The sequence below is a fragment of the Mesoplodon densirostris genome, chromosome X (genome assembly GCF_025265405.1).
Source record: "Mesoplodon densirostris isolate mMesDen1 chromosome X, mMesDen1 primary haplotype, whole genome shotgun sequence".
NCBI lineage: Eukaryota > Metazoa > Chordata > Mammalia > Artiodactyla > Ziphiidae > Mesoplodon > Mesoplodon densirostris.
Genome location: NC_082681.1, coordinates 71372675 through 71392712, shown reverse-complemented (window position 1 = coordinate 71392712; position 20038 = coordinate 71372675). Strand labels below are relative to the sequence as shown.

General features: G+C 39.3%; 1 protein-coding gene across 1 annotated transcript in view; it reads right to left on the bottom strand.

Moving 5' to 3' along the window:
- Positions 1 to 19516, bottom strand: part of LOC132481629 (charged multivesicular body protein 1B2-like) — a 39823-nt gene extending 20307 nt beyond the window's left edge. The window contains exons 1-3 of the mRNA XM_060086474.1: positions 19505 to 19516; positions 19064 to 19356; positions 18778 to 18878 (exon numbers count right to left, since the gene is read on the bottom strand). Of these exons, the coding sequence (XP_059942457.1) occupies positions 18778 to 18878; positions 19064 to 19356; positions 19505 to 19516 (406 nt within the window). The remainder of the gene's footprint in view (positions 1 to 18777; positions 18879 to 19063; positions 19357 to 19504) is intronic.
- Between the last annotated feature and the right edge of the window lie 522 nt (positions 19517 to 20038).

Sequence of the window (20038 nt, the reverse complement as noted above, 5' to 3'; positions counted from 1 at the left end):
AACAAGAAAAATCACAAAAAAAAACAATCTAACCCTACACCTAAAACAACTAGAGAAAGAAGAACAAAGAAAACCCAAAAACAGTAGAAAGAAAGAAATCATAAAGAACAGAGGAGAAATAAATGAAATACAAATGAAGAAAACAATAGCAAAGACCAATGAAACTAAAAGCTGGTTCTTTGAGAAGATAAACAAAATTGATAAACCCTTAGCCTGACTGATCAAGAAAAAAAGGGAGGGGAGGCAAATCAATAAAATTAGAAATGAAAAAGGAGAAATCACAACTGACACTGCCGAACTACAAAGGATTATAAGAGACTACTAAAAACAACTATATGCCAATAAAATGGACAACCACAAAGAAATGGACACATTCTCGGAAAGGTACAATTTTCCAAGACTGAACAAGGAAGAATTAGATAATATCAACAGACCTATCACAAGTAATGAAATTGAAACTGTAATTAAAAATATTCCAACAAACGAAAGTCCAGGACCAGATGGCTTCACAGGTGAATTCTATCAAACATTTAGAGAAGAGCTAACACCGAGCCTTCTCAAACTCTTCCAAAAACTTGCAGAGGGAGAAACACGCCCAAATTCAATCTACAAAGCACCCGTCACTCTGATACCAAAACCAGAAAAAGATACCACAAAAATGAAAATTATAGACCAATATCACAGACGAACACAAATGAAAAAATCCTCAACAGAACACTAGCAAACAGAATCCAAGAGCACATTATAAGGATCATAAACCATGATCAAGTGGGATTTAACCCAGGGATGCAAGGATTCTTCAATATATACAAATCAAACAATGTGATACACCACATTAATAAATTAAGGAATAAAAAACATAGGATCTTCTCAATAGATGCAAAACAGCTTTTGACAAAATTCAACACCCATTTATGATAAAAATTCTCCAGAAAATGGGCATAGAGGGAACATACCTCAACATAATAAAGGCCATATATGACAATCCCACAGCTAGCATCAAACACAATGGTGAAAAATTGAAAGCATTTCCACTAAGATCAGGAAAAAGACAAAGATGTCCACTCTCACCACTCTTATTCAACATAGTTTTGGAAGTCCTGGCACAGCAATCAGAGAAAAGAAATAAAAGTAATACAAATTGGAAAAGAAGAAGTACAACTGTCACTGTTTGCCGATGACATGGTACAATGCATAGAAAATCCAAAAGATGCCACCAGAAAACTACTAGATCTAATCAATGAATTTGGTAAGATTGCAGGATACAAAATTAATGCACAGAAATCTCTGGCATTCCTATACACCAACAATGAAAAAACACATAGAGAACTTAATGAAACACTCTCATTTACCACTGCAACAAAAAGAATAAAATACCTAGGAACAAACCTGCCTAAGGAGGTGAAAGACTGGTACTCAGAAAACTATAAAGCACTGATGAAAGTAATCAAAGATGACATAAACAGATGGAGAAATGTACCATGTTCTTGGATTGGAAGAATCAATATTTTGAAAATGACTATACTACACAAAGCACTCTACAGATTCAATGCAATACCTATCAAACTACTTAGGGAATTCTTCACAGAATTAGAATAAAATATCTTACAATTCATATGGAAACACAAAAGAACCCGAATAGCCAAAGCAATCTTGAGAAAGAAAAAACAGAGTCAGAGGAATCAGGCTCCCGGACTTCTGACTATACCACAAAGCTACAGTAATCAAGACAGTATGGTACTGGCACAAAAACAGAAATATAGACCATTGGAATAGGATAGAAAGCCCAGAGATTAACCCACGCACATATGGTCACCTTATCTTTGATAATGGAAGCAAGAATATACAAAGGAGAAAAGACAGCCCCTTCAATAAGTGGTGCTGGGAAAACAGGACAGCTACATGTAAAAGAATGAAATTAGAACACTCCCTAACACCATACACAAAAGTAAACTCAAAATGGATTAAAGACCTAAATGTAAGGCCAGACACTATCAAAGTCTTAGAGGAAAACATAGGCAGAACACTCTATGACATAAATCACAGCAAGATCCTTTTGGGCCCACCTCCTAGAGAAATGGAAATAAAAACAAAAATAAACAAATGGGACCTAATGAAACTTAAATGCTTTTGCACAGCGAAGGAAACCATAAAGAAGACCAAAAGACAACCCTCAGAATGGGAGAAAATATTTGCAAATGAAGCAACTGACAAAGGATTAATCTTGAAACTTTACAAGCAGCTCATGTAGCTCAATATCAAAAAAACAAACAACCCAATCCAAAAATGGGCAGATCTAAATAGACATTTCTCCAAAGACATACAGATTGCCAACAAACACATGAAAGAATGCTCAACATCATTAATCATTAGAGAAATGCAAATCAAAACTACAATGAGATATCATCTCACACCAGTCAGAATGGCGATCATCAAAAAATCTAGGGCTTCCCTGGTGGCGCAGTGGTTGAGAGTCCACCTGCCGATGCAGGGGACACGGGTTCGTGCCCCGGTCCGGGAAGATCCCACGTGCCACGGAGCGGCTGGGCCCGTGAGCCATGGCTGCTGAGCCTGCGCGTCCAGAGCCTGTGCTCTGCAACGGGAGAGGCCACAAGAGTGAGAGGCCCACATACCACAAAAAAATAAAATAAAATGAAATTTAAAAAAATCTAGAAACAATAAATGCTGGAGGGGGTGTGGAGAAAAGGGAACACTCTTGCACTGTTGGTGGCAATGTAAACTGATACAGCCACTATGGAGAACAGTATGGAGGTTCCTTAAAAATCTACAAATAGAACTACCATACGACCCAGCAATCCCACTACTGGGCATATACCCTGAGAAAACCATAATTCAAAAAGAGTCATGTACCAAAATGTTCATTGCAGCTCTATTTACAATAGCCAGGACATGGAAGCAACCTAAGTGTCCATCAACAGATGAATAGATAAAGAAGATGTGGCACATATATACAATGGAATATTACTCAGCCATAAAAAGAAACGAAATTGAGTTATTTGTGGTGAGGTGGATGGACCTAGAGACTGTCATACAGAGTGAAGTAAGTCAGAAAGAGAAAAACAGATACTGTATGCTAACACATATATATGGAATCTAAGAGAAAAAAATGTCATGAAGAACCCAGGGGTAAGACGGGAATAAAGACACAGACCTACTAGAGCATGGACTTGAGGATATGGGGCAGGGGAAGGGTAAGCTTTGACAAAGTGAGAGAGTGGCATGGACATATATACACTACCAAACGTAAAATAGATAGCTAGGGGGAAGCTGCCGCGTAGCATAGGGAGATCAGCTAGGTGGTTTGTGACCACCTAGAGGGGTGGGATAGGGAGGGTGGGAGGGAGGGAGATGCAAGAGGGAAGAGATGTGTGAACATATGTATATGTATAACTGATTCACTTTGTTATAAAGCGGAAACTAACACACCATTGTAAAGCAATTATACTCCAATAAAGATGTTTAAAAAAATTCCACAAAAACAAAAACTAGAACAATCATCATCCTTAACAGTGAATAATTAGAATTCCTTTTAAAATCAGTACAGTCATGCCTATGTATCCGTGGGTTTGCGTCTGCGAATAGAGGCCAATCTAAGAGATCTGCAAATCTGCAGATTTGGGTATCTGTGGGGGGAGGGGGGTGTTGGAAGCAATCCCCTGCAGATACCCAGGGATGACTGTAAGAAGAATGTGATCATGATATATATATATATATATATATATATATATATATATATATAAATTAAGCATTGTTCTGGAGTCCTACCAAACATGATAAGAAAAATAAACGGTATATAGATTACAAGTGAAATCATCAAAGAATCATTACTTGAAAATACCCATAGTCTCCAACCCAGCAATCCCACTCCTAGATAAATACCATAGAAAAACTGTCCCAGCTGACACAGGAAATATGTACAAGAATGATCATAGCAGTATTATTTATAATGACAGAAAAACATGGAAACAACCTAAATGTGCATCACTAAATAGAATGGATAAATTATGTGATATTTCTACAATAAAGCAATTATACTCCAATACAGATGTTAAAAAACAAGGTACAGATGTTAAAAATAAACTACATAGACTTCTGGGTAAGATGGCGGAAGAGTAAGACGCGGAGATCACCTTCCTCCCCACGGATACACCAGAAATACAGCTACACGTGGAACAACTCCTACAGAACACCTACTGAATGCTGGCAGAAGACCCCAGACCTTCCAAAAGGCAAGAAACTCCCCACATACCTGGGTAGGGCAAAGCGGAGAGATTCCCGCACAGAGGATCGGTGCCAAGCGGCACTCACCAGCCGGAGAGGCTTGTCTGCTCGCCCGCCGGAGCGGGCGGCGCTGGAAGCTGAGGCTCGGGCTTCGGTCAGAGTGCAGGGAGAGGACTGGGGCTGGTGGCGAGAAATCAGCCTGAAGGGGGCTAATGTGCCACAGCTAGCCGGGAAGGAGTCCGGGAAAACTCTGGAGATGCCGAAGAGGCAAGAGACTTTTTCTTCCCTATTGGTTTCCTGGTGCGCGAGGAGAGGGGATTAAGAGCACTTTTTAAAGGGGCTCCACAGACGGGCGCGAGTCGCGACTGAAAGCGCAGAGCCCAGTGACGGGCGTGGGACGCTGGGGCTGCTGCTGCCGCCGCCAAGAAGCCTGTGTGTGAGCGCAGGTCACTGTCCACACCGCCCTTCCAGGAGCCTGTGCAGCCCGCCACTGCCGAGGTCCTGGAATCCAGGGGCGGCTTCCGTGGGAGAACGCACGGCACGCCTCGGGCTGGTGCAACATCACGCCGACCTCTACCGCTGCAGGCTCACCCCGCACTCCGTGCCCCTCCCTCCCGCCCGGCCTGAGTGAGCCAGAGTCCCCGAAGAGGCTTCTCCTTTAACCCTGTCCTATCTGAGCGAAGAACAGACGCCCTCCGGCGACCTACACGCAGAGGTGGGGCCAAATCCAAAGCTGAGACCCAGGAGCTGTGAGAACAAAGAAGAGAAAGGGAAACCTCTCCCAGCAGCCTCAGAAGCAGCGGATTAAAGCTCCACAATCAACTTCATGTACCCTGCATCTGTGGAATACATAAATAGACAACAAATCATCCCAAATTGAGGAGCCAGGAGTCAGTGCTGTGCCTCTGAGGTGGGAGAGCCAACTTCAGGACAATGGTCCACAAGAGACCTCCCAGCTCCACATAATATTAAACAGCGAAAATCTTCCAGAGATCTCCATCTCAACACCAGCACCCAGCTTCACTCAACGACCAGCAAGCTACAGTGCTGGACACCCTATGCCAAACAACTAGCAAGACAGGAACACAACACCACCCATTAGCAGAGAGGTGGCCTAAAATCATAAAAAGTCCGCAGACACCCCAAAACACACCACCAGACATGGACCTGCCCACCAGAAAGACAAGATCCAGTCTCATCCACCAGAACACAGGCACTAGTCCCCTCCACCAGGAAGCCTACACAACCCAGTAAACCAACCTTAGCCACTGGGGACAGACACCAAAAACAACGGGAAATACGAACCTGCAGCCTGCAAAAAGGAGACCCCAAACACAGTAATATAAGCAAAATGAGAAGACAGAAAAACACACAGCAGGAGAAGGAGCAAGATAAAAACCCACCAGACCTAACAAATGAAGAGGTAATAGGCAGTCTACCTGAAAAAGAATTCAGAATAATGATGGTAAAGATGATCCAAGATTCTATTTCCAAGATCCAAAAGCTTGGAAATAGAATAGATAAAATGCAAGAAACAGTTAACAAGGACCTAGAAGAGCTAAAGATGAATCAAGCATCGATTAAAAACACAATAAATGAAATAAAAAATACTCTAGATGGGATCAATAGCAGAATAACTGAGGCAGAAGAACGGATAAGTGAGGTGGAAGATAAAATAGTGGAAATAACTGATGCAGAGCAAAATAAAGAAAAAAGAATGAAAAGGACAGAGGACAGTCTCAGAGAACCCTGGGACAACATTAAACGCACCAACATTCGAATTATAGGGGTTCCAGAAGAAGAAGAGAAAAAGAAAGGGACTGAGAAAATATTTGAAGAGATTATAGTTGAAAACTTCCCTAATATGGGAAAGGAAATAGTTAATCAAGTCCAGGAGGCACAGAGAGTCACATACAGAATAAATCCACGGAGAAATACGCCAAGACACATATTAATCAAACTGTCAAAAATTAAACACAAAGAAATCCTATCAAAAGCAGCAAGGCAAAAACAACAAATAACACACAAGGGAATCCCCATCAGGATAACAGCTGATCTCTCAGCAGAAACTCTACAAGCCAGAAGGGAGTGGCAGGACATAATTAAAGTGATGAAAGAGAAAAACCTGCAACCAAGATTACTCTACCCAGCAAAGATGTCATTCAGATTTCATGGAGAAATTAAAACGTTTACAGACAAGCAAAAGCTGAGAGAGTTCAGCACCACCAAACCAGCTTTACAACAAATGCTAAAGGAACTTCTCTAGGCAAGAAACACAACAGAAGGAAAAGACCTACAATAACGAACCCAAAACAATTAAGGAAATGGGAATACGAACATACATATCAATAATTACCTTAAATGTAAATGGACTAAATGCTCCCACCAAAAGACACAGATTGGCTGAATGGATACAAAAACAAGACCCATATATATGCTGTCTACAAGAGACCCACTTCAGACCTAGAGACACATACAGACTGAAAGTAAGGGGATGGAAAAAGATATTCCATGCAAATGGAAATCAAAAGAAAGCTGGAGTAGCAATTCTCATATCAGACAAAATAGACTTTAAAATAAAGACTACTAGAAGAGACAAAGAAGGACACTACATAATGATAAAGGGATCGATCCAAGAAGAAGATATAACAATTGTAAATATTTATGCACCAAACATAGGAGCACCTCAATACATAAGGCAAATACTAACAGCCATAAAAGGAGAAATCGACAGTAAAACAATCATAGTAGGAGACTTTAACACCCCACTTTCACCAATGGACAGATCATCCAAAATGTAAATAAATAAGGAAACAGAAGTTTTAAACGATACATTAAAGAAGATGGACTTAATTGATATTTATAGGACATTCCATCCAAAAGCAACAGAATACACATTTTTCTCAAGTGCTCATGGAACATTCTCCAGGATAGATCATATCTTGGGTCACAAATCAAGCCTTGGTAAATTTAAGAAAATTGAAATTGTATCAAGTATCTTTTCCGACCACAATGCTATGAGACTACATATCAATTACAGGAAAAGAGCTGTAAAAAATACAAACACATGGAGGCTAAACAATACACTACTTAATAACGAAGTGATCAGTGAAGAAATCAAAGAGGAAATAAAAAAAATACCTAGAAACAAATGACAATGGAGACACGACGACCCAAAACCTATGGGATGCAGCAAAAGCAGTTCTAAGAGGGAAGTTTATAGCAATACAATCCCACCTTAAGAAACAGGAAATATCTCGAATAAACAACCTAACCTTGCACCTAAAGCAATTAGAGAAAGAAGAACAAAAACATCCCAAAGTTAGCAGAAGGAAGGAAATCATAAAAATCAGATCAGAAATAACATGAAAAACAAATGAAGGAAACGATAGCAAAGATCAATAAAACTAAAAGCTGGTTCTTTGAGAAGATAAACAAAATTGATAAAGCATTAGCCAGACTCATCAAGATAAAAAGGGAGAAGACTCAAATCAATAGAATTAGAAATGAAAAAGGAGAAGTAACAACTGACACTGCAGAAATACAAAAGATCATGAGAGATTAGTACAAGCAACTCTATGCCAATAAAATGGACAACCTGGAAGAAATGGACAAATTCTTAGAAATGCACAACCTGCCAAGACTGAATCAGGAAGAAATGGAAAATATGAACAGACCAATCACAAGCACTGAAATTGAAACTGTGATCAAAAATCTTCCAACAAACAAAAGCCCAGGTCCAGATGGCTTCACAGGCGAATTCCATCAAGCATTTAGAGAAGAGCTAACACCTATCCTTCTCAAACTCTTCCAAAATATAGCAGAGGGAGGAACACTCCCAAACTCATTCTACGAGGCCACCATCACCTTGATACCAAAACCAGACAAGGATGTCACAAAGAAAGAAAACTACAGGCCAATATCACTGATGAACATAGATGCAAAAATCCTCAACAAAATACTAGCAAACAGAATCCAACATCACATTAAAAGGATCATACACCATGACCAAGTGGGGTTTATTCCAGGAATGCAAGGATTCTTCAATATATGCAAATCAATCAACGTGATACACCTTATTAACAAATTGAAGGAGAAAAACCATATGATCATCTCAATAGATGCAGAGAAAGCTTTCGACAAAATTCAACACCCATTTATGATAAAAACCCTGCAGAAAGTAGGCATAGAGGGAACTTTCCTCAACATAATATAGGCCATATATGACAAACCCACAGCCAGCATTGTCCTCAATGGTGAAAAACTGAAACCATTTCCACTGAGATCAGGAACAAGACAAGATTGCCCACTCTCACCACTCTTATTCAACATAGTTTTGGAAGTTTTAGCCACAGCAATCAGAGAAGAAAAGGAAATAAAAGGAATCCAAATGGGAAAAGAAGAAGTAAAGCTGTCACTGTTTGCAGATGACATGATACTATACATAGAGAATCCTAAAGATGCTACCAGAAAACTACTAGAGCTAATCAATGAATTTGGTAAAGTAGCAGGATACAAAATTAATGCACAGACATCTCTGGTATTCCTATATACTAATGATGAAAAATCTGAAAGTGAAATCAAGGAAACACTCCCATTTACCACTGCAACAAAAAGAATAAAATATCTAGGAATAAACCTACCTAAGGAGACAAAAGACCTGTATACAGAAAATTATAAGACACTGATGAAAGAAATTAAAGATGATACAAATAGATGGAGAGATGTACCATGTTCTTGGATTGGAAGAATCAACATTGTGAAAATGACTCTACTACCCAAAGCAATCTACAGATTCAATGTAATACCAGTCAAATTACCACTGTCATTTTTCACAGAACTAGAACAAAAAATTTCACAATTTGTATGGAAACACAAAAGACCCCAAATAGCCAAAGCAATCTTGAGAACGAAAAATAGAGCTGGAGAAATCAGGCTCCCTGACTTCAGACTATACTACAAAGCTACAGTAATCAAGACAGTATGGTACTGGCACAAAAACAGAAAGATAGATCAATGAAACAGGATAGAAAGCCCAGAGATAAACCCACGGACATATGGTCAACTTATCTTTGATAAAGGAGGCAGGAATGTACAGTGGAGAAAGGACAGTCTCTTCAATAAGTGGTGCTGGGAAAACTGGATAGGGACATGTAAAAGTACGAGATTAGATCACTCCCTAACACCATACACAAAAATAAGCTCAAAATGGATTAAGGACCTAAATGTAAGGCCAGACACTATCAAACTCTTTGAGGAAAACATTGGCAGAACACTCTATGACATAAATCACAGCAAGATCCTTTTTGACCCACCTCCTAGAGAAATGGAAATAAAGACAAAAATAAACACATGGGACCTAATGAAACTTCAAAGCTTTTGCACAGCAAAGGAAACCATAAACAAGACCAAAAGACAACCCTCAGAATGGGAGAAAATATTTGCAAATGAAGCAACTGACAAAGGATTATTCTCCAAAATTTATAAGCAGCTCAGGCAGCTCAATAGCAAAAAAACAAACAACCCAATCCAAAAATGGGCAGAAGACCTAAATAGACATTTCTCCACAGAAGATATACAGACTGCCAACAAACACATGAAAGGATGCTCAACATCTTTACTCATTAGAGAAATGCAAATCAAAACTACAATGAGATATCATCTCACACCAGTCAGAATGGCCATCATCAAAAAATCTAGAAACAATAAATGCTGGAGAGGGTGTGGGAAAAAGGGAACACTCTTGCACTGCTGGTGGGAATGTGAATTGGTACAGCCACTATGGAGAACGGTATGGAGGTTCCTTAAAAAACTACAAATAGAACTACCATATGACCCAGCAATCCCACTACTGGGCATATACCCTGAGAAAACCATAATTCAAAAAGAGACATGTACCAAAATGTTCATAGCAGCCCTATTTACAATAGCCCGGAGATGGAAACAACCTAAGTGTCCATCATCGGATGAATGGGTAAAGAAGATGTGGCACATATATACAATGGAATATTACTCAGCCATAAAAAGAAATGAAATTGAGCTATTTGTAATGAGGTGGATGGACCTAGAGTCTGTCATACAGAGTGAAGTAAGTCAGAAAGAGAAAGACAAATACTGTATGCTGACACATATATATGGAATTTAAGAAAAAAAATGTCATGAAGAACATAGGGGTAAGACAGGAATAAAGACACAGATCTACTAGAGAATGGACTTGAGGATATGGGGAGGGCGAAGGGTAAGCTGTGACAAAGTGAAAGAGCTGCATGGACATATATACGCTACCAAACGTGAGGTAGATAGCTAGTGGGAAGCAGCCGCATAGCACAGGGAGATCAGCTCGGTGCTTTGTGACCGCCTGGAGGGGTGGGATAGGGAGGGTGGGAGGGAGACGCAAAAGGGAGGGGATATGGGAACATATGTATATGTATAACTGATTAAATTTGTTATAAAGCAAAAAATAAAAAATTAAAAATTAAAAATAATTTAAAAAATAAAATAAAATAAACTACATAGAGGTGAAAGTGAAGATGACATAATGTATGAATCTGAAGAATCATCTTGAATAAAAAAGAAAACAGTATACCACACACATAAAACTGGAAAATATGCAAGACATTAATTATATCCTAAGAATGTACATGTATGTGGTCAAATATAAACAAATGCATGGAAATGATAAATATGAACTTTTAGACAGTTGGTGCCTTTGGTGGGGAAATAAGGGAGATGAGTTGGTAATGTTTTATTTCTTAAGCCCAGTGGCAGGTAATTGGTCTTTTACTCTTTTTTGCACTTGCTCTTGGGGGGGTGAGGATTAAAGTTACATGATTTTTGTAAAAAATTCATTTCAAATAAAAGGTTAGATTAAGAGTTTATAGTCCTGTTCCATGAGATGGTATCTTTGCAATTTAAAAAAGAGGGTTGCTTGAAAATTAAAAGAAAAAAACCCAAAAGCATGTATTAAATAATACTGGTCTATGGACAACAGTTAGGAATGTGTAGTAGTATTATAAGTTGGATACGTTGAACCTGTTTGTGCTTGATATAAATTTAATATAAAATAGCTCTTCTCCAAGGCTGTTTTCAAACATTCTGGTCCTAAATTTTAAGTATACTCTTTGGAAACACTAATTTGAAATTTACAGTGTCAGTAGCTACTTACTCTTTATTCCCATGTTATTTTATATATGATGTACTTTTCTGTATTTCATTATAATTCTTTTTTACATGTCTACTTCTTTAACTAGACTATGGACACCCTGAGAATAAGGATGAATCCTAATTATCCTTATACCATCAGCTTAGTGCAGTGATTGACAGAAGTACTCAATAGTTTTAAGTAAATGAATAGTAGAAAAAATGTTTTACAATGGTACCTGATATACTGGGGAAAAAGCATCACTAATGTTGGGCAAGAGGACTCAATTACACATATAAGCTTATGAATAAGTTTACACTAATACAATGATGTTTATTTCTGTTGTATATTAGGATTCTACATGATTCCATTCAGGAAAAAAAAGGACTCTGCGGCTAAGAGTGAGAAAACCAATGTCATAGCAGATCCCAGACTTTTTAAAAAATCCTTGGACTGGTATAATTAACAGAAAGAACAGAGCAACACCAAAAATGTAGGAAGGAGAGTCTCACAATAAAGGGCGGCTTTTAAAATTGAAGACATTTGGCTTTGGGAAATACTTTTTACATGGTCTCTTCTTATTTTTCCCATTTTGACTCATAAATATAGTGTAAAGCACATGATTCCATAGAGGAGGACTACATATCTTAGACTACCACCAATGCCAAATATATTCATATGTGTCTATGTATCCCAGGCAACCTGTAAAACCAGTGTTTTTCTGATGATGTATCTTTTGTCCTAGGCCAGAAATCAAAACACTCCTGGGTCTAAAGCCTTGCCTCTAACTCTCGGGTACCTTCTACAACCAGGGTATGCAATTCTTAAATTCAGGTGCCTGCTATTCAAATAATCACCCTCTGTATACACTACAGTGAGTGAATATCCTCTATTGCTAATGTGGAAAATAATGGTGTTGATTTAACCACTAAATTGAACTATGAACCAGAGTTGATATATTGTGAAATATTTTATTTTATTTATTTTTTTATTTTTTTGCTGTACGCGGGCCTCTCACTGTCGGGGCCCCTCCCGCCACAGAGCACAGGCTCCAGATGCACAGGCCCAGCGGCCATGGCCCACAGGCCCAGCCGCTCCACAGCATGCGGGATCCTCCCAGACCAGGGCATGAACCCGCGTCCCCCGCACTGGCAGGGGGACTCCCAACCACTGCGCCACCAGGGAAGCCCCTGTGAAATATTTTAGATATTTTAGTTGGCTGTAAATCCTTGGAGTATTTTTCTATTTGGAAAAAATAACACTGGCAGAATAATCTCCTTCACTGACTAATCATAAATTCAATTTAGCAAAGTGGTTGCCGTTAAGAGAGTATTTATTTTTCTTTGCCAACCGAAAAGACAATGACTGAAATACTCTTTTCTTTTTTTTTGTGGTACGTGGGCCTCTCACTGCTGCGGCCTCTCCCGTTGCGGGGCACAGGCTCCGGACACGCAGGCCCAGTGGCCATGGCTCACGGGCCCAGCCACTCCGCGGCACGCTGGATCCTCCTGGACCAGGGCACGAACCCACGTCCCCTGCATCAGCAGGCGGACTCCCAACCACTGCGCCACCAGGGAAGCCCTGAAATACTTTATTTTTGATGGATTGAAGGTTTAGAAAGGCTGAACAGTAATACATGTTAACGTGTATAGAATAAATAATGCATAAGGCCCTAAACTAGATCTTGGGTAATCCCAGCCTCCAGCAACTTGTGCTTCAGTGATGATGGCCTCCACCAGTTACCTGACTCTGTGACTTCACATACAGTTCCTTTGCCCAGTGTACCCTTCTTCCTCCCCTCCCTACCATCTTCCTCTTAACCACTATGAGGTTTATCACACACCACCATGCTTGCTTTTTTGCTAACATAAACAATGACTCTGAAATTTTGGTCTCAAAGATCTCTGTTAATGGCAATAGGTTTCCCTCCTCCTGCCAAAATCCACACAAAAGGAAAACACTAACTCACTTAGCCCTTGGGATTTATAAATAAGAAAATCAATAAATCATCTGAACAATTATTTCAAATTTTCAGAAAGTAGTATTCCCTACCTTCTAACTCTATAAAATTAAAATTTAAAACATTACATCATACAGGTGTACCTCTTAATAGGAAATATATCTATGAACTAGACTTTTCGAGAAAATCTAAGCTATGTCCTCCCTAAAGTGATTGTGTTGATTTTTCCAAACACTTTTTAAAGCAAAAATCTCAAATGGAATGTCAGTATATAGAAAGAGTAGCTCTGCATAACCCTAGGACTCAATCAAATATAACTGAAGTGCACTGTAAGTTCTGGAGGCACTATGGAAACGTGAACACACCAGAGACTTTGGAGCCAAGCTCAGATCCTTTACACTTACAAGCTCTGTAGCTTTCTTAGCTTTAATTGCCTGTTCTATAAAATGAGGACACTACCACCCATCTTCCAGGATTGTTTTGAGGTTTTGAGATGATATATAAAATCCCCAGCACAAAGTTTGGTACATAGTAGATGTTCAATAAATTGTCATTACCACCTCATGATTTAGATAAGTCACATATCTTAACTGGGCAATATGGCTAGTCAGGGAATAAAAAAATCCCAATATGTCTTTAAAACATTCTATGTTGGGCTTCCCTGGTGGTGCAGTGATTAAGAATCTGCCTGCCAATGCACGGGACACGGGTTTGAGCCCTGGTCCAGGAAGATCCCACGTTACGGAGCAACTAAGGCAGCGCACCACAACTACTGAGCCTGCACTCTAGAGCTCGCGAGCCACAACTACTGAGCCCACACGTCACAACTACTGAAGCCCACATGCCTAGAGCCCGTGCTCCACAACAAGAGAAGCCACTGCAATGAGAAGCCCGTGCACCACAACAAAGAGTAGCCCCCTCTCTCCACAACTAGGGAAAGCCTACGCGCAGCAACGAAGACCCAACACAGCCAAAAATAAATAAATAAATAAATTTAAAAAGAAAAGAAAAAAAATTCTATGTGATTTCACTTAATAGCAATTACACTGCTGACAGGCAAAGGGGAGAAATCAGCTATGCCTTAATAGATTATTGCTTTAAAATTAAAATAAATAACAATCATTAGGGTTCCACATATTTATTATGCATACAGAAGGAAACCTTGCTCTAAGATTTCAATCTGCTTCCTCAAGAAAAATGGTTATAGTCAGTTTACTAGCAGAAATTCATAGTAGAACTCTTACGTCCTGCCTACCTCTCTGAAGTGGGTGGAGCAACACCAAGGGAAAGTAAGTTATCCCAACATAATAGGGCAGAAATCTATTTGATTCCAAGTGCCAACAGTAGGATTTTACAATCCTTTACATAGAAGTAAAGGTTGAAAACAAAGGAGGTAAGAGGATGGAATAAGAATGTTCTACTAGCACCTGCCTGCTCCATAATAAAGCAGTGGTGCCATACCATAGATGGTTATTCATACAGTTGATGAGAAAAAGTGGCATTATATACACAACTTTCCTCTTTTTCAGCTCCCAGCATCTTAATCATCCCTTGTGTATGTCTGGGAGGTAGAGTTTGGGAACACAGAAACTCAGGGAGATCTTCAGAATTGAAAGAAACCTTAGAGATCGCTTGTCAACTTCCCTCATTTTACAGATGTGAAAACTGAAGCCTAGAGATGGGTAATTAACTGTGAATAGAAGAACAAGAAGGAATTCAAAGGCAGCTCAACTCTTATTTCTCTTTTTGAATTTTAACTTTCATAGTGAATTGCTCAGAACTGATCTTCAAATAGCATCAAATGATGAACAAGAAGCATTCCTTACATAAAATACTTCTTGTAAGGCAACATTATATTAGCAAGCCAGGACACACATTGTAAGACTACTGTCAGGTGATGATATTTAAAAAACAAAATTTGAACTATTATTAATATCTTGGTTAAAAAATCACAATACATTTGTCAATACTAGCAAAGCCTCAGAGACTCTGATCTGTAATTCTGCTTTAGGATGTAAAGCCATTCACAATGGAGAGCATTTTTAAGGTAGCTGGCAATTTTTGCCTATAACATAGTCTCATCTGTCTACGTGACTACAAAAGGAGACAATGATACCAGTCCAGTTCACAACATCCCTTTCTTTACTCTTATGTCTACAGTACCTATTATCTACTTCATTGCTTCTCAAACTTTTTCAGGTAAGAATCCCCTAAGGAAAGAGATGTCAGCGACAAATATTTTCCCCAGGAAAAGGCACATTGCCATACAGCATAAACTAACATGATATTGTAAAACAAACGTACTGTAATAAAAATTTTAAAAAAATAAATAAATTTGGCTATTCCATCAAGTTGTTTAAAATGATATTGGATCTAATCCAACATAACTTCAGTGTATCTAACTGCCCAAAGACAGAAGTCACAATTACCATGCTAATTCAATTGTGTTAGCACACTTATTCTTCTTACATACTGTAACAATGAGATTTCTGCATTTCAAATAGGTGACAAATAAATGTTACTCAAGTTTCAGTTCAAGTTATTCATTTATGAAAGACAGGTCTGAGTCCATATGCCATTTTCTTCCTCTATACTCAAAGGAAAAGGTCTGGATTCTAAAAAAAGGACCATTCAGACTATACTACAAAGCTACAGTAATCAAGACAGTATGGTACTGGCACAAAAACAGAAAGACAGATCAATGGAACAGGATAGAAAGCCCAGAGATAAACCCACGGACATATGGTCACCTTATCTTTGATAAAGGAGGCAGGAATGTACAGTGGAGAAAGGACAGTCTCTTCAATAAGTGGTGCTGGGAAAACTGGATAGGGACATGTAAAAGTATGAGATTAGATCACTCCCTAACACCATACACAAAAATTAGCTCAAAATGGATTAAAGACCTAAATGTAAGGCCAGACACTATCAAACTCTTAGAGGAAAACATAGGCAGAACACTCTATGACATAAATCACAGCAAGATCCTTTTTGACCCACCTCCTAGAGAAATGGAAATAAAGACAAAAATAAACACATGGGACCTAATGAAACTTCAAAGCTTTTGCACAGCAAAGGAAACCATAAACAAGACCAAAAGACAACCCTCAGAATGGGAGAAAATATTTGCAAATGAAGCAACTGACAAAGGATTAATCTCCAAAATTTATAAGCAGCTCATGCAGCTCAATAGCAAAAAAACAAACAACCCAATCCAAAAATGGGCAGAAGACCTAAATAGACATTTCTCCACAGAAGATATACAGACTGCCAACAAACACATGAAACGATGCTCAACATCTTTACTCATTAGAGAAATGCAAATCAAAACTACAATGAGATATCATCTCACACCAGTCAGAATGGCCATCATCAAAAAATCTAGAAACAATAAATGGTGGAGAGGGTGTGGAAAAAAGGGAACACTCTTGCACTGCTGGTGGGAATGTGAATTGGTACAGCCACTATGGAGAACGGTATGGAGGTTCCTTAAAAAACTACAAATAGAACTACCATATGACCCAGCAATCCCACTACTGGGCATATACCCTGAGAAAACCATAATTCAAAAAGAGTCATGTACCAAAATGTTCATTGCAGCTCTATTTACAATAGCCAGGACATGGAAGCAACCTAAGTGTCCATCAACAGATGAATGGATAAAGAAGATGTGGCACATATATACAATGGAATATTACTCAGCCATAAAAAGAAATGAAATTGAGCTATTTGTAATGAGGTGGATGGACCTAGAGTCTGTCATACAGAGTGAAGTAAGTCAGAAAGAGAAAGACAAATACTGTATGCTGACACATATATATGGAATTTAAGAAAAAAATGTCATCAAGAACATATGGGTAAGACAGGAATAAAGACACAGACCTACTAGAGCATGGACTTGAGGATATGGGGAGGGGGAAGGGTAAGCTGTGACAAAGTGAAAGAGCGGCATGGACATATATACACTACCAAACGTAAGGTAGATAGCTAGTGGGAAGCAGCCGCATAGCACAGGGAGATCGGCTCGGTTCTTTGTGACCGCCTGGAGGGGTGGGATAGGGAGGGTGGGAGGGAGACGCAAAAGGGAGGGGATATGGGAACATATGTATATGTATAACTGATTTAATTTGTAAAATAAAATTAAAAAAAAAATAAAAAATAAAAAAATAAAAAAAAATAAAAAAAGGACCAAAAGAACTAATCACTGCCAGACGGTATGAATGAAGTCCTCACTTCCTTTGATGGACTCAAGAGTAGTTATAGTTCATTTTTGTTATGTATTAAACTACTGATAATAGTACCATTAATTTTAATTATAGTCAGGCATACATACTTTTCAGTGAAAGAAAATTAGTAACTATCTTATTATTGGAAATCACATAAGGTAGGTTTTTAGGTGAGCAAAAGTAATTTGCATTATTAAAGTAGGAAATAAAAGCAGTTTTAGAGCTATTCCCTCAAACCCTTCCAAAAGATCGGGCGAAAAAGATAGCAAATTGTACTCTACTTTTTAACACTTAACATGTTCAAAACTTCATAATTTAGTAAGCCCTTACATTTCATTTTATCTTCACAAGACCTTTATAAGGCTGATAGGTCAGTTAGAATGTTCACAGATGACTAAACATTGCATAACAGAGGCTATACGAGTTGTTCTAACTCACATGTTTCTTAAAAGGCAGAACTGGGATTGGAAATTGATCTTCTGACTCATAATCCAGTGCTCTTTTATTATGGTGCTTTAATAAAAATCATCTAACACAACTACACTTCTATAAATTATATCCTTTAAACTGGGCCTTTTAGTCATCTACTCAGTTCATGAAATGACCTATTTCTGCACCTCCACAAAGGTTCACATTTTATTCTTGGTTTATCTTGGCCAGTTCAGCACCAAATATGTTACCAATATTCTCAGTACAGTTTACATAATTTAATCCTCTCACCAAATGTCTTTCTATATTTCAGACTTACAAATTAATGAATGAAAATAGTTTCAATATGAGCTATCAAAGAATTTCTATGACCCAATTTTGTTATTTTGCCAAGTTTCATTCAATAGCAAGATATCAAACTACTCTATTTCTGTAATGCCAATTTCTGGAAGAAGGACAGCGGCATGGAAATCCTGTGATGGTATTTCACTTGTGAAAAACAACCTCATCCTTCTTCAATCCAGAGCTTCAAACCAAGCACAGCTTGGTTCCTAACCTCGAACTCATTGCTTAAGTGGTAACACAGGTGCAACTGATGTATTTTTGTGGCTTTAGGAAACTATGAGTTTCCTCACGTGCTAAATCAGATTATTAACAAGCAAGCAATCAACTTAGTTCGGAGGGCTGGTATTAAGAACTCATTGCCAGTCACCTCCATCCAGAAAAAGGAAGAAGTTCCACAAACCTATTTGCCCTCGTTACCCATTCAAAACCTATACCTCTGCCCCAAACCTCTGGCAAACTGTCGCCTGCTTCCACACCACTCTCCTTCGATTTTTCAGAAGTGGATAAATTCACTGAAAGAACAGGTGACATTAGCCTTCAACAAGGGAGAGTTCATGTTCAGTAATCTTCTCAAAGCAGCCCCACGTCCCCTGATTCAGGATGGTTGCGGGGGCTACCAGGAAAACAACAAACAAAACAAAACAGGCTGCCAGCACCTAACAATCGGAGTCAGAACCCTCACCCCTCCTCAACTAGACCTAAAAGGTCACCACCAGGCACCTTCCGGGGCCCCAGGCTCTCCTCTCCCCCACCTCTTTAAACCCTAGCAGCAGCTTTTCAGAAAGGAAAGGATACTCTCCATATTCGACATGGTCCCACGACTTTTCTTGGGAGGCGACAGCCAGGGGCAGCAGCAAGGATTTGACGGCAGTGCGCTCGGAGCGAGACTCTAGCCCTGAGCTGCTTCCGGCCTGGCTCCTAGGTCCGCAGTCCCACTTCCGGTTTCTGAGCGGAAGAAGGCGGGGGTGGGGTGGGCGTGGGGCAATGGAGCCGTCTGCATCCGAGGGGCGGGGCTGGGACAAAGACAAAATGGTTGCCTCCCTGAGAGGCGGTTAGGGTGTGTTGCGGTCACTTCCCTGCGTTGGGGGTCAGAGGTTAAGCCCGCCCCCTCGTGTCCGTCGCTGCACTCTAGCCTAACCAGCTCCTAACGGTTTTCCTCACCAAGCTGACCATCTAGTTCTTTATTTTGTCCTACTCCAAACTCTCTTTAACCTTCTGCCGCACCTCTTTCCCTCAGATTTCACACTATCCGTGACCCCTCACTTTTGTTCTCAGAGCTTGTCTTACGGCTGAAGGAAGAAGGTATAGGGCTTTTAAAGTACTTTAAAGAAAAGTTATAATCGTATGAAATGAGGGATTAGCGGGGTTGGTAGTTTTTAGTTGTGACGTTCAGTTGAAGTGTTAAAAAGGATCATGATCCTAAAGTTTTAGGTTAGATGGGGAGGACGAAAAAAGCCGAGGTTTAAAAGGTGAAGTTTCTGTGAAATATATATTCGTAATAAATAGTTTATTATTATTTTATAATAGATGGTGTAAAATATGAAAATTACTACCAAATCTTTAATGGACGGGAGGTTAATAGAAATGCTAAATAGCGGTTAGCATTTATATGTGAGTTATTAATATATCCAAAGGTAATTTATTAGACGCTGAATCTCTAGATTTATGGGAAGGAAGGGGATCTTTGGCGTTGGT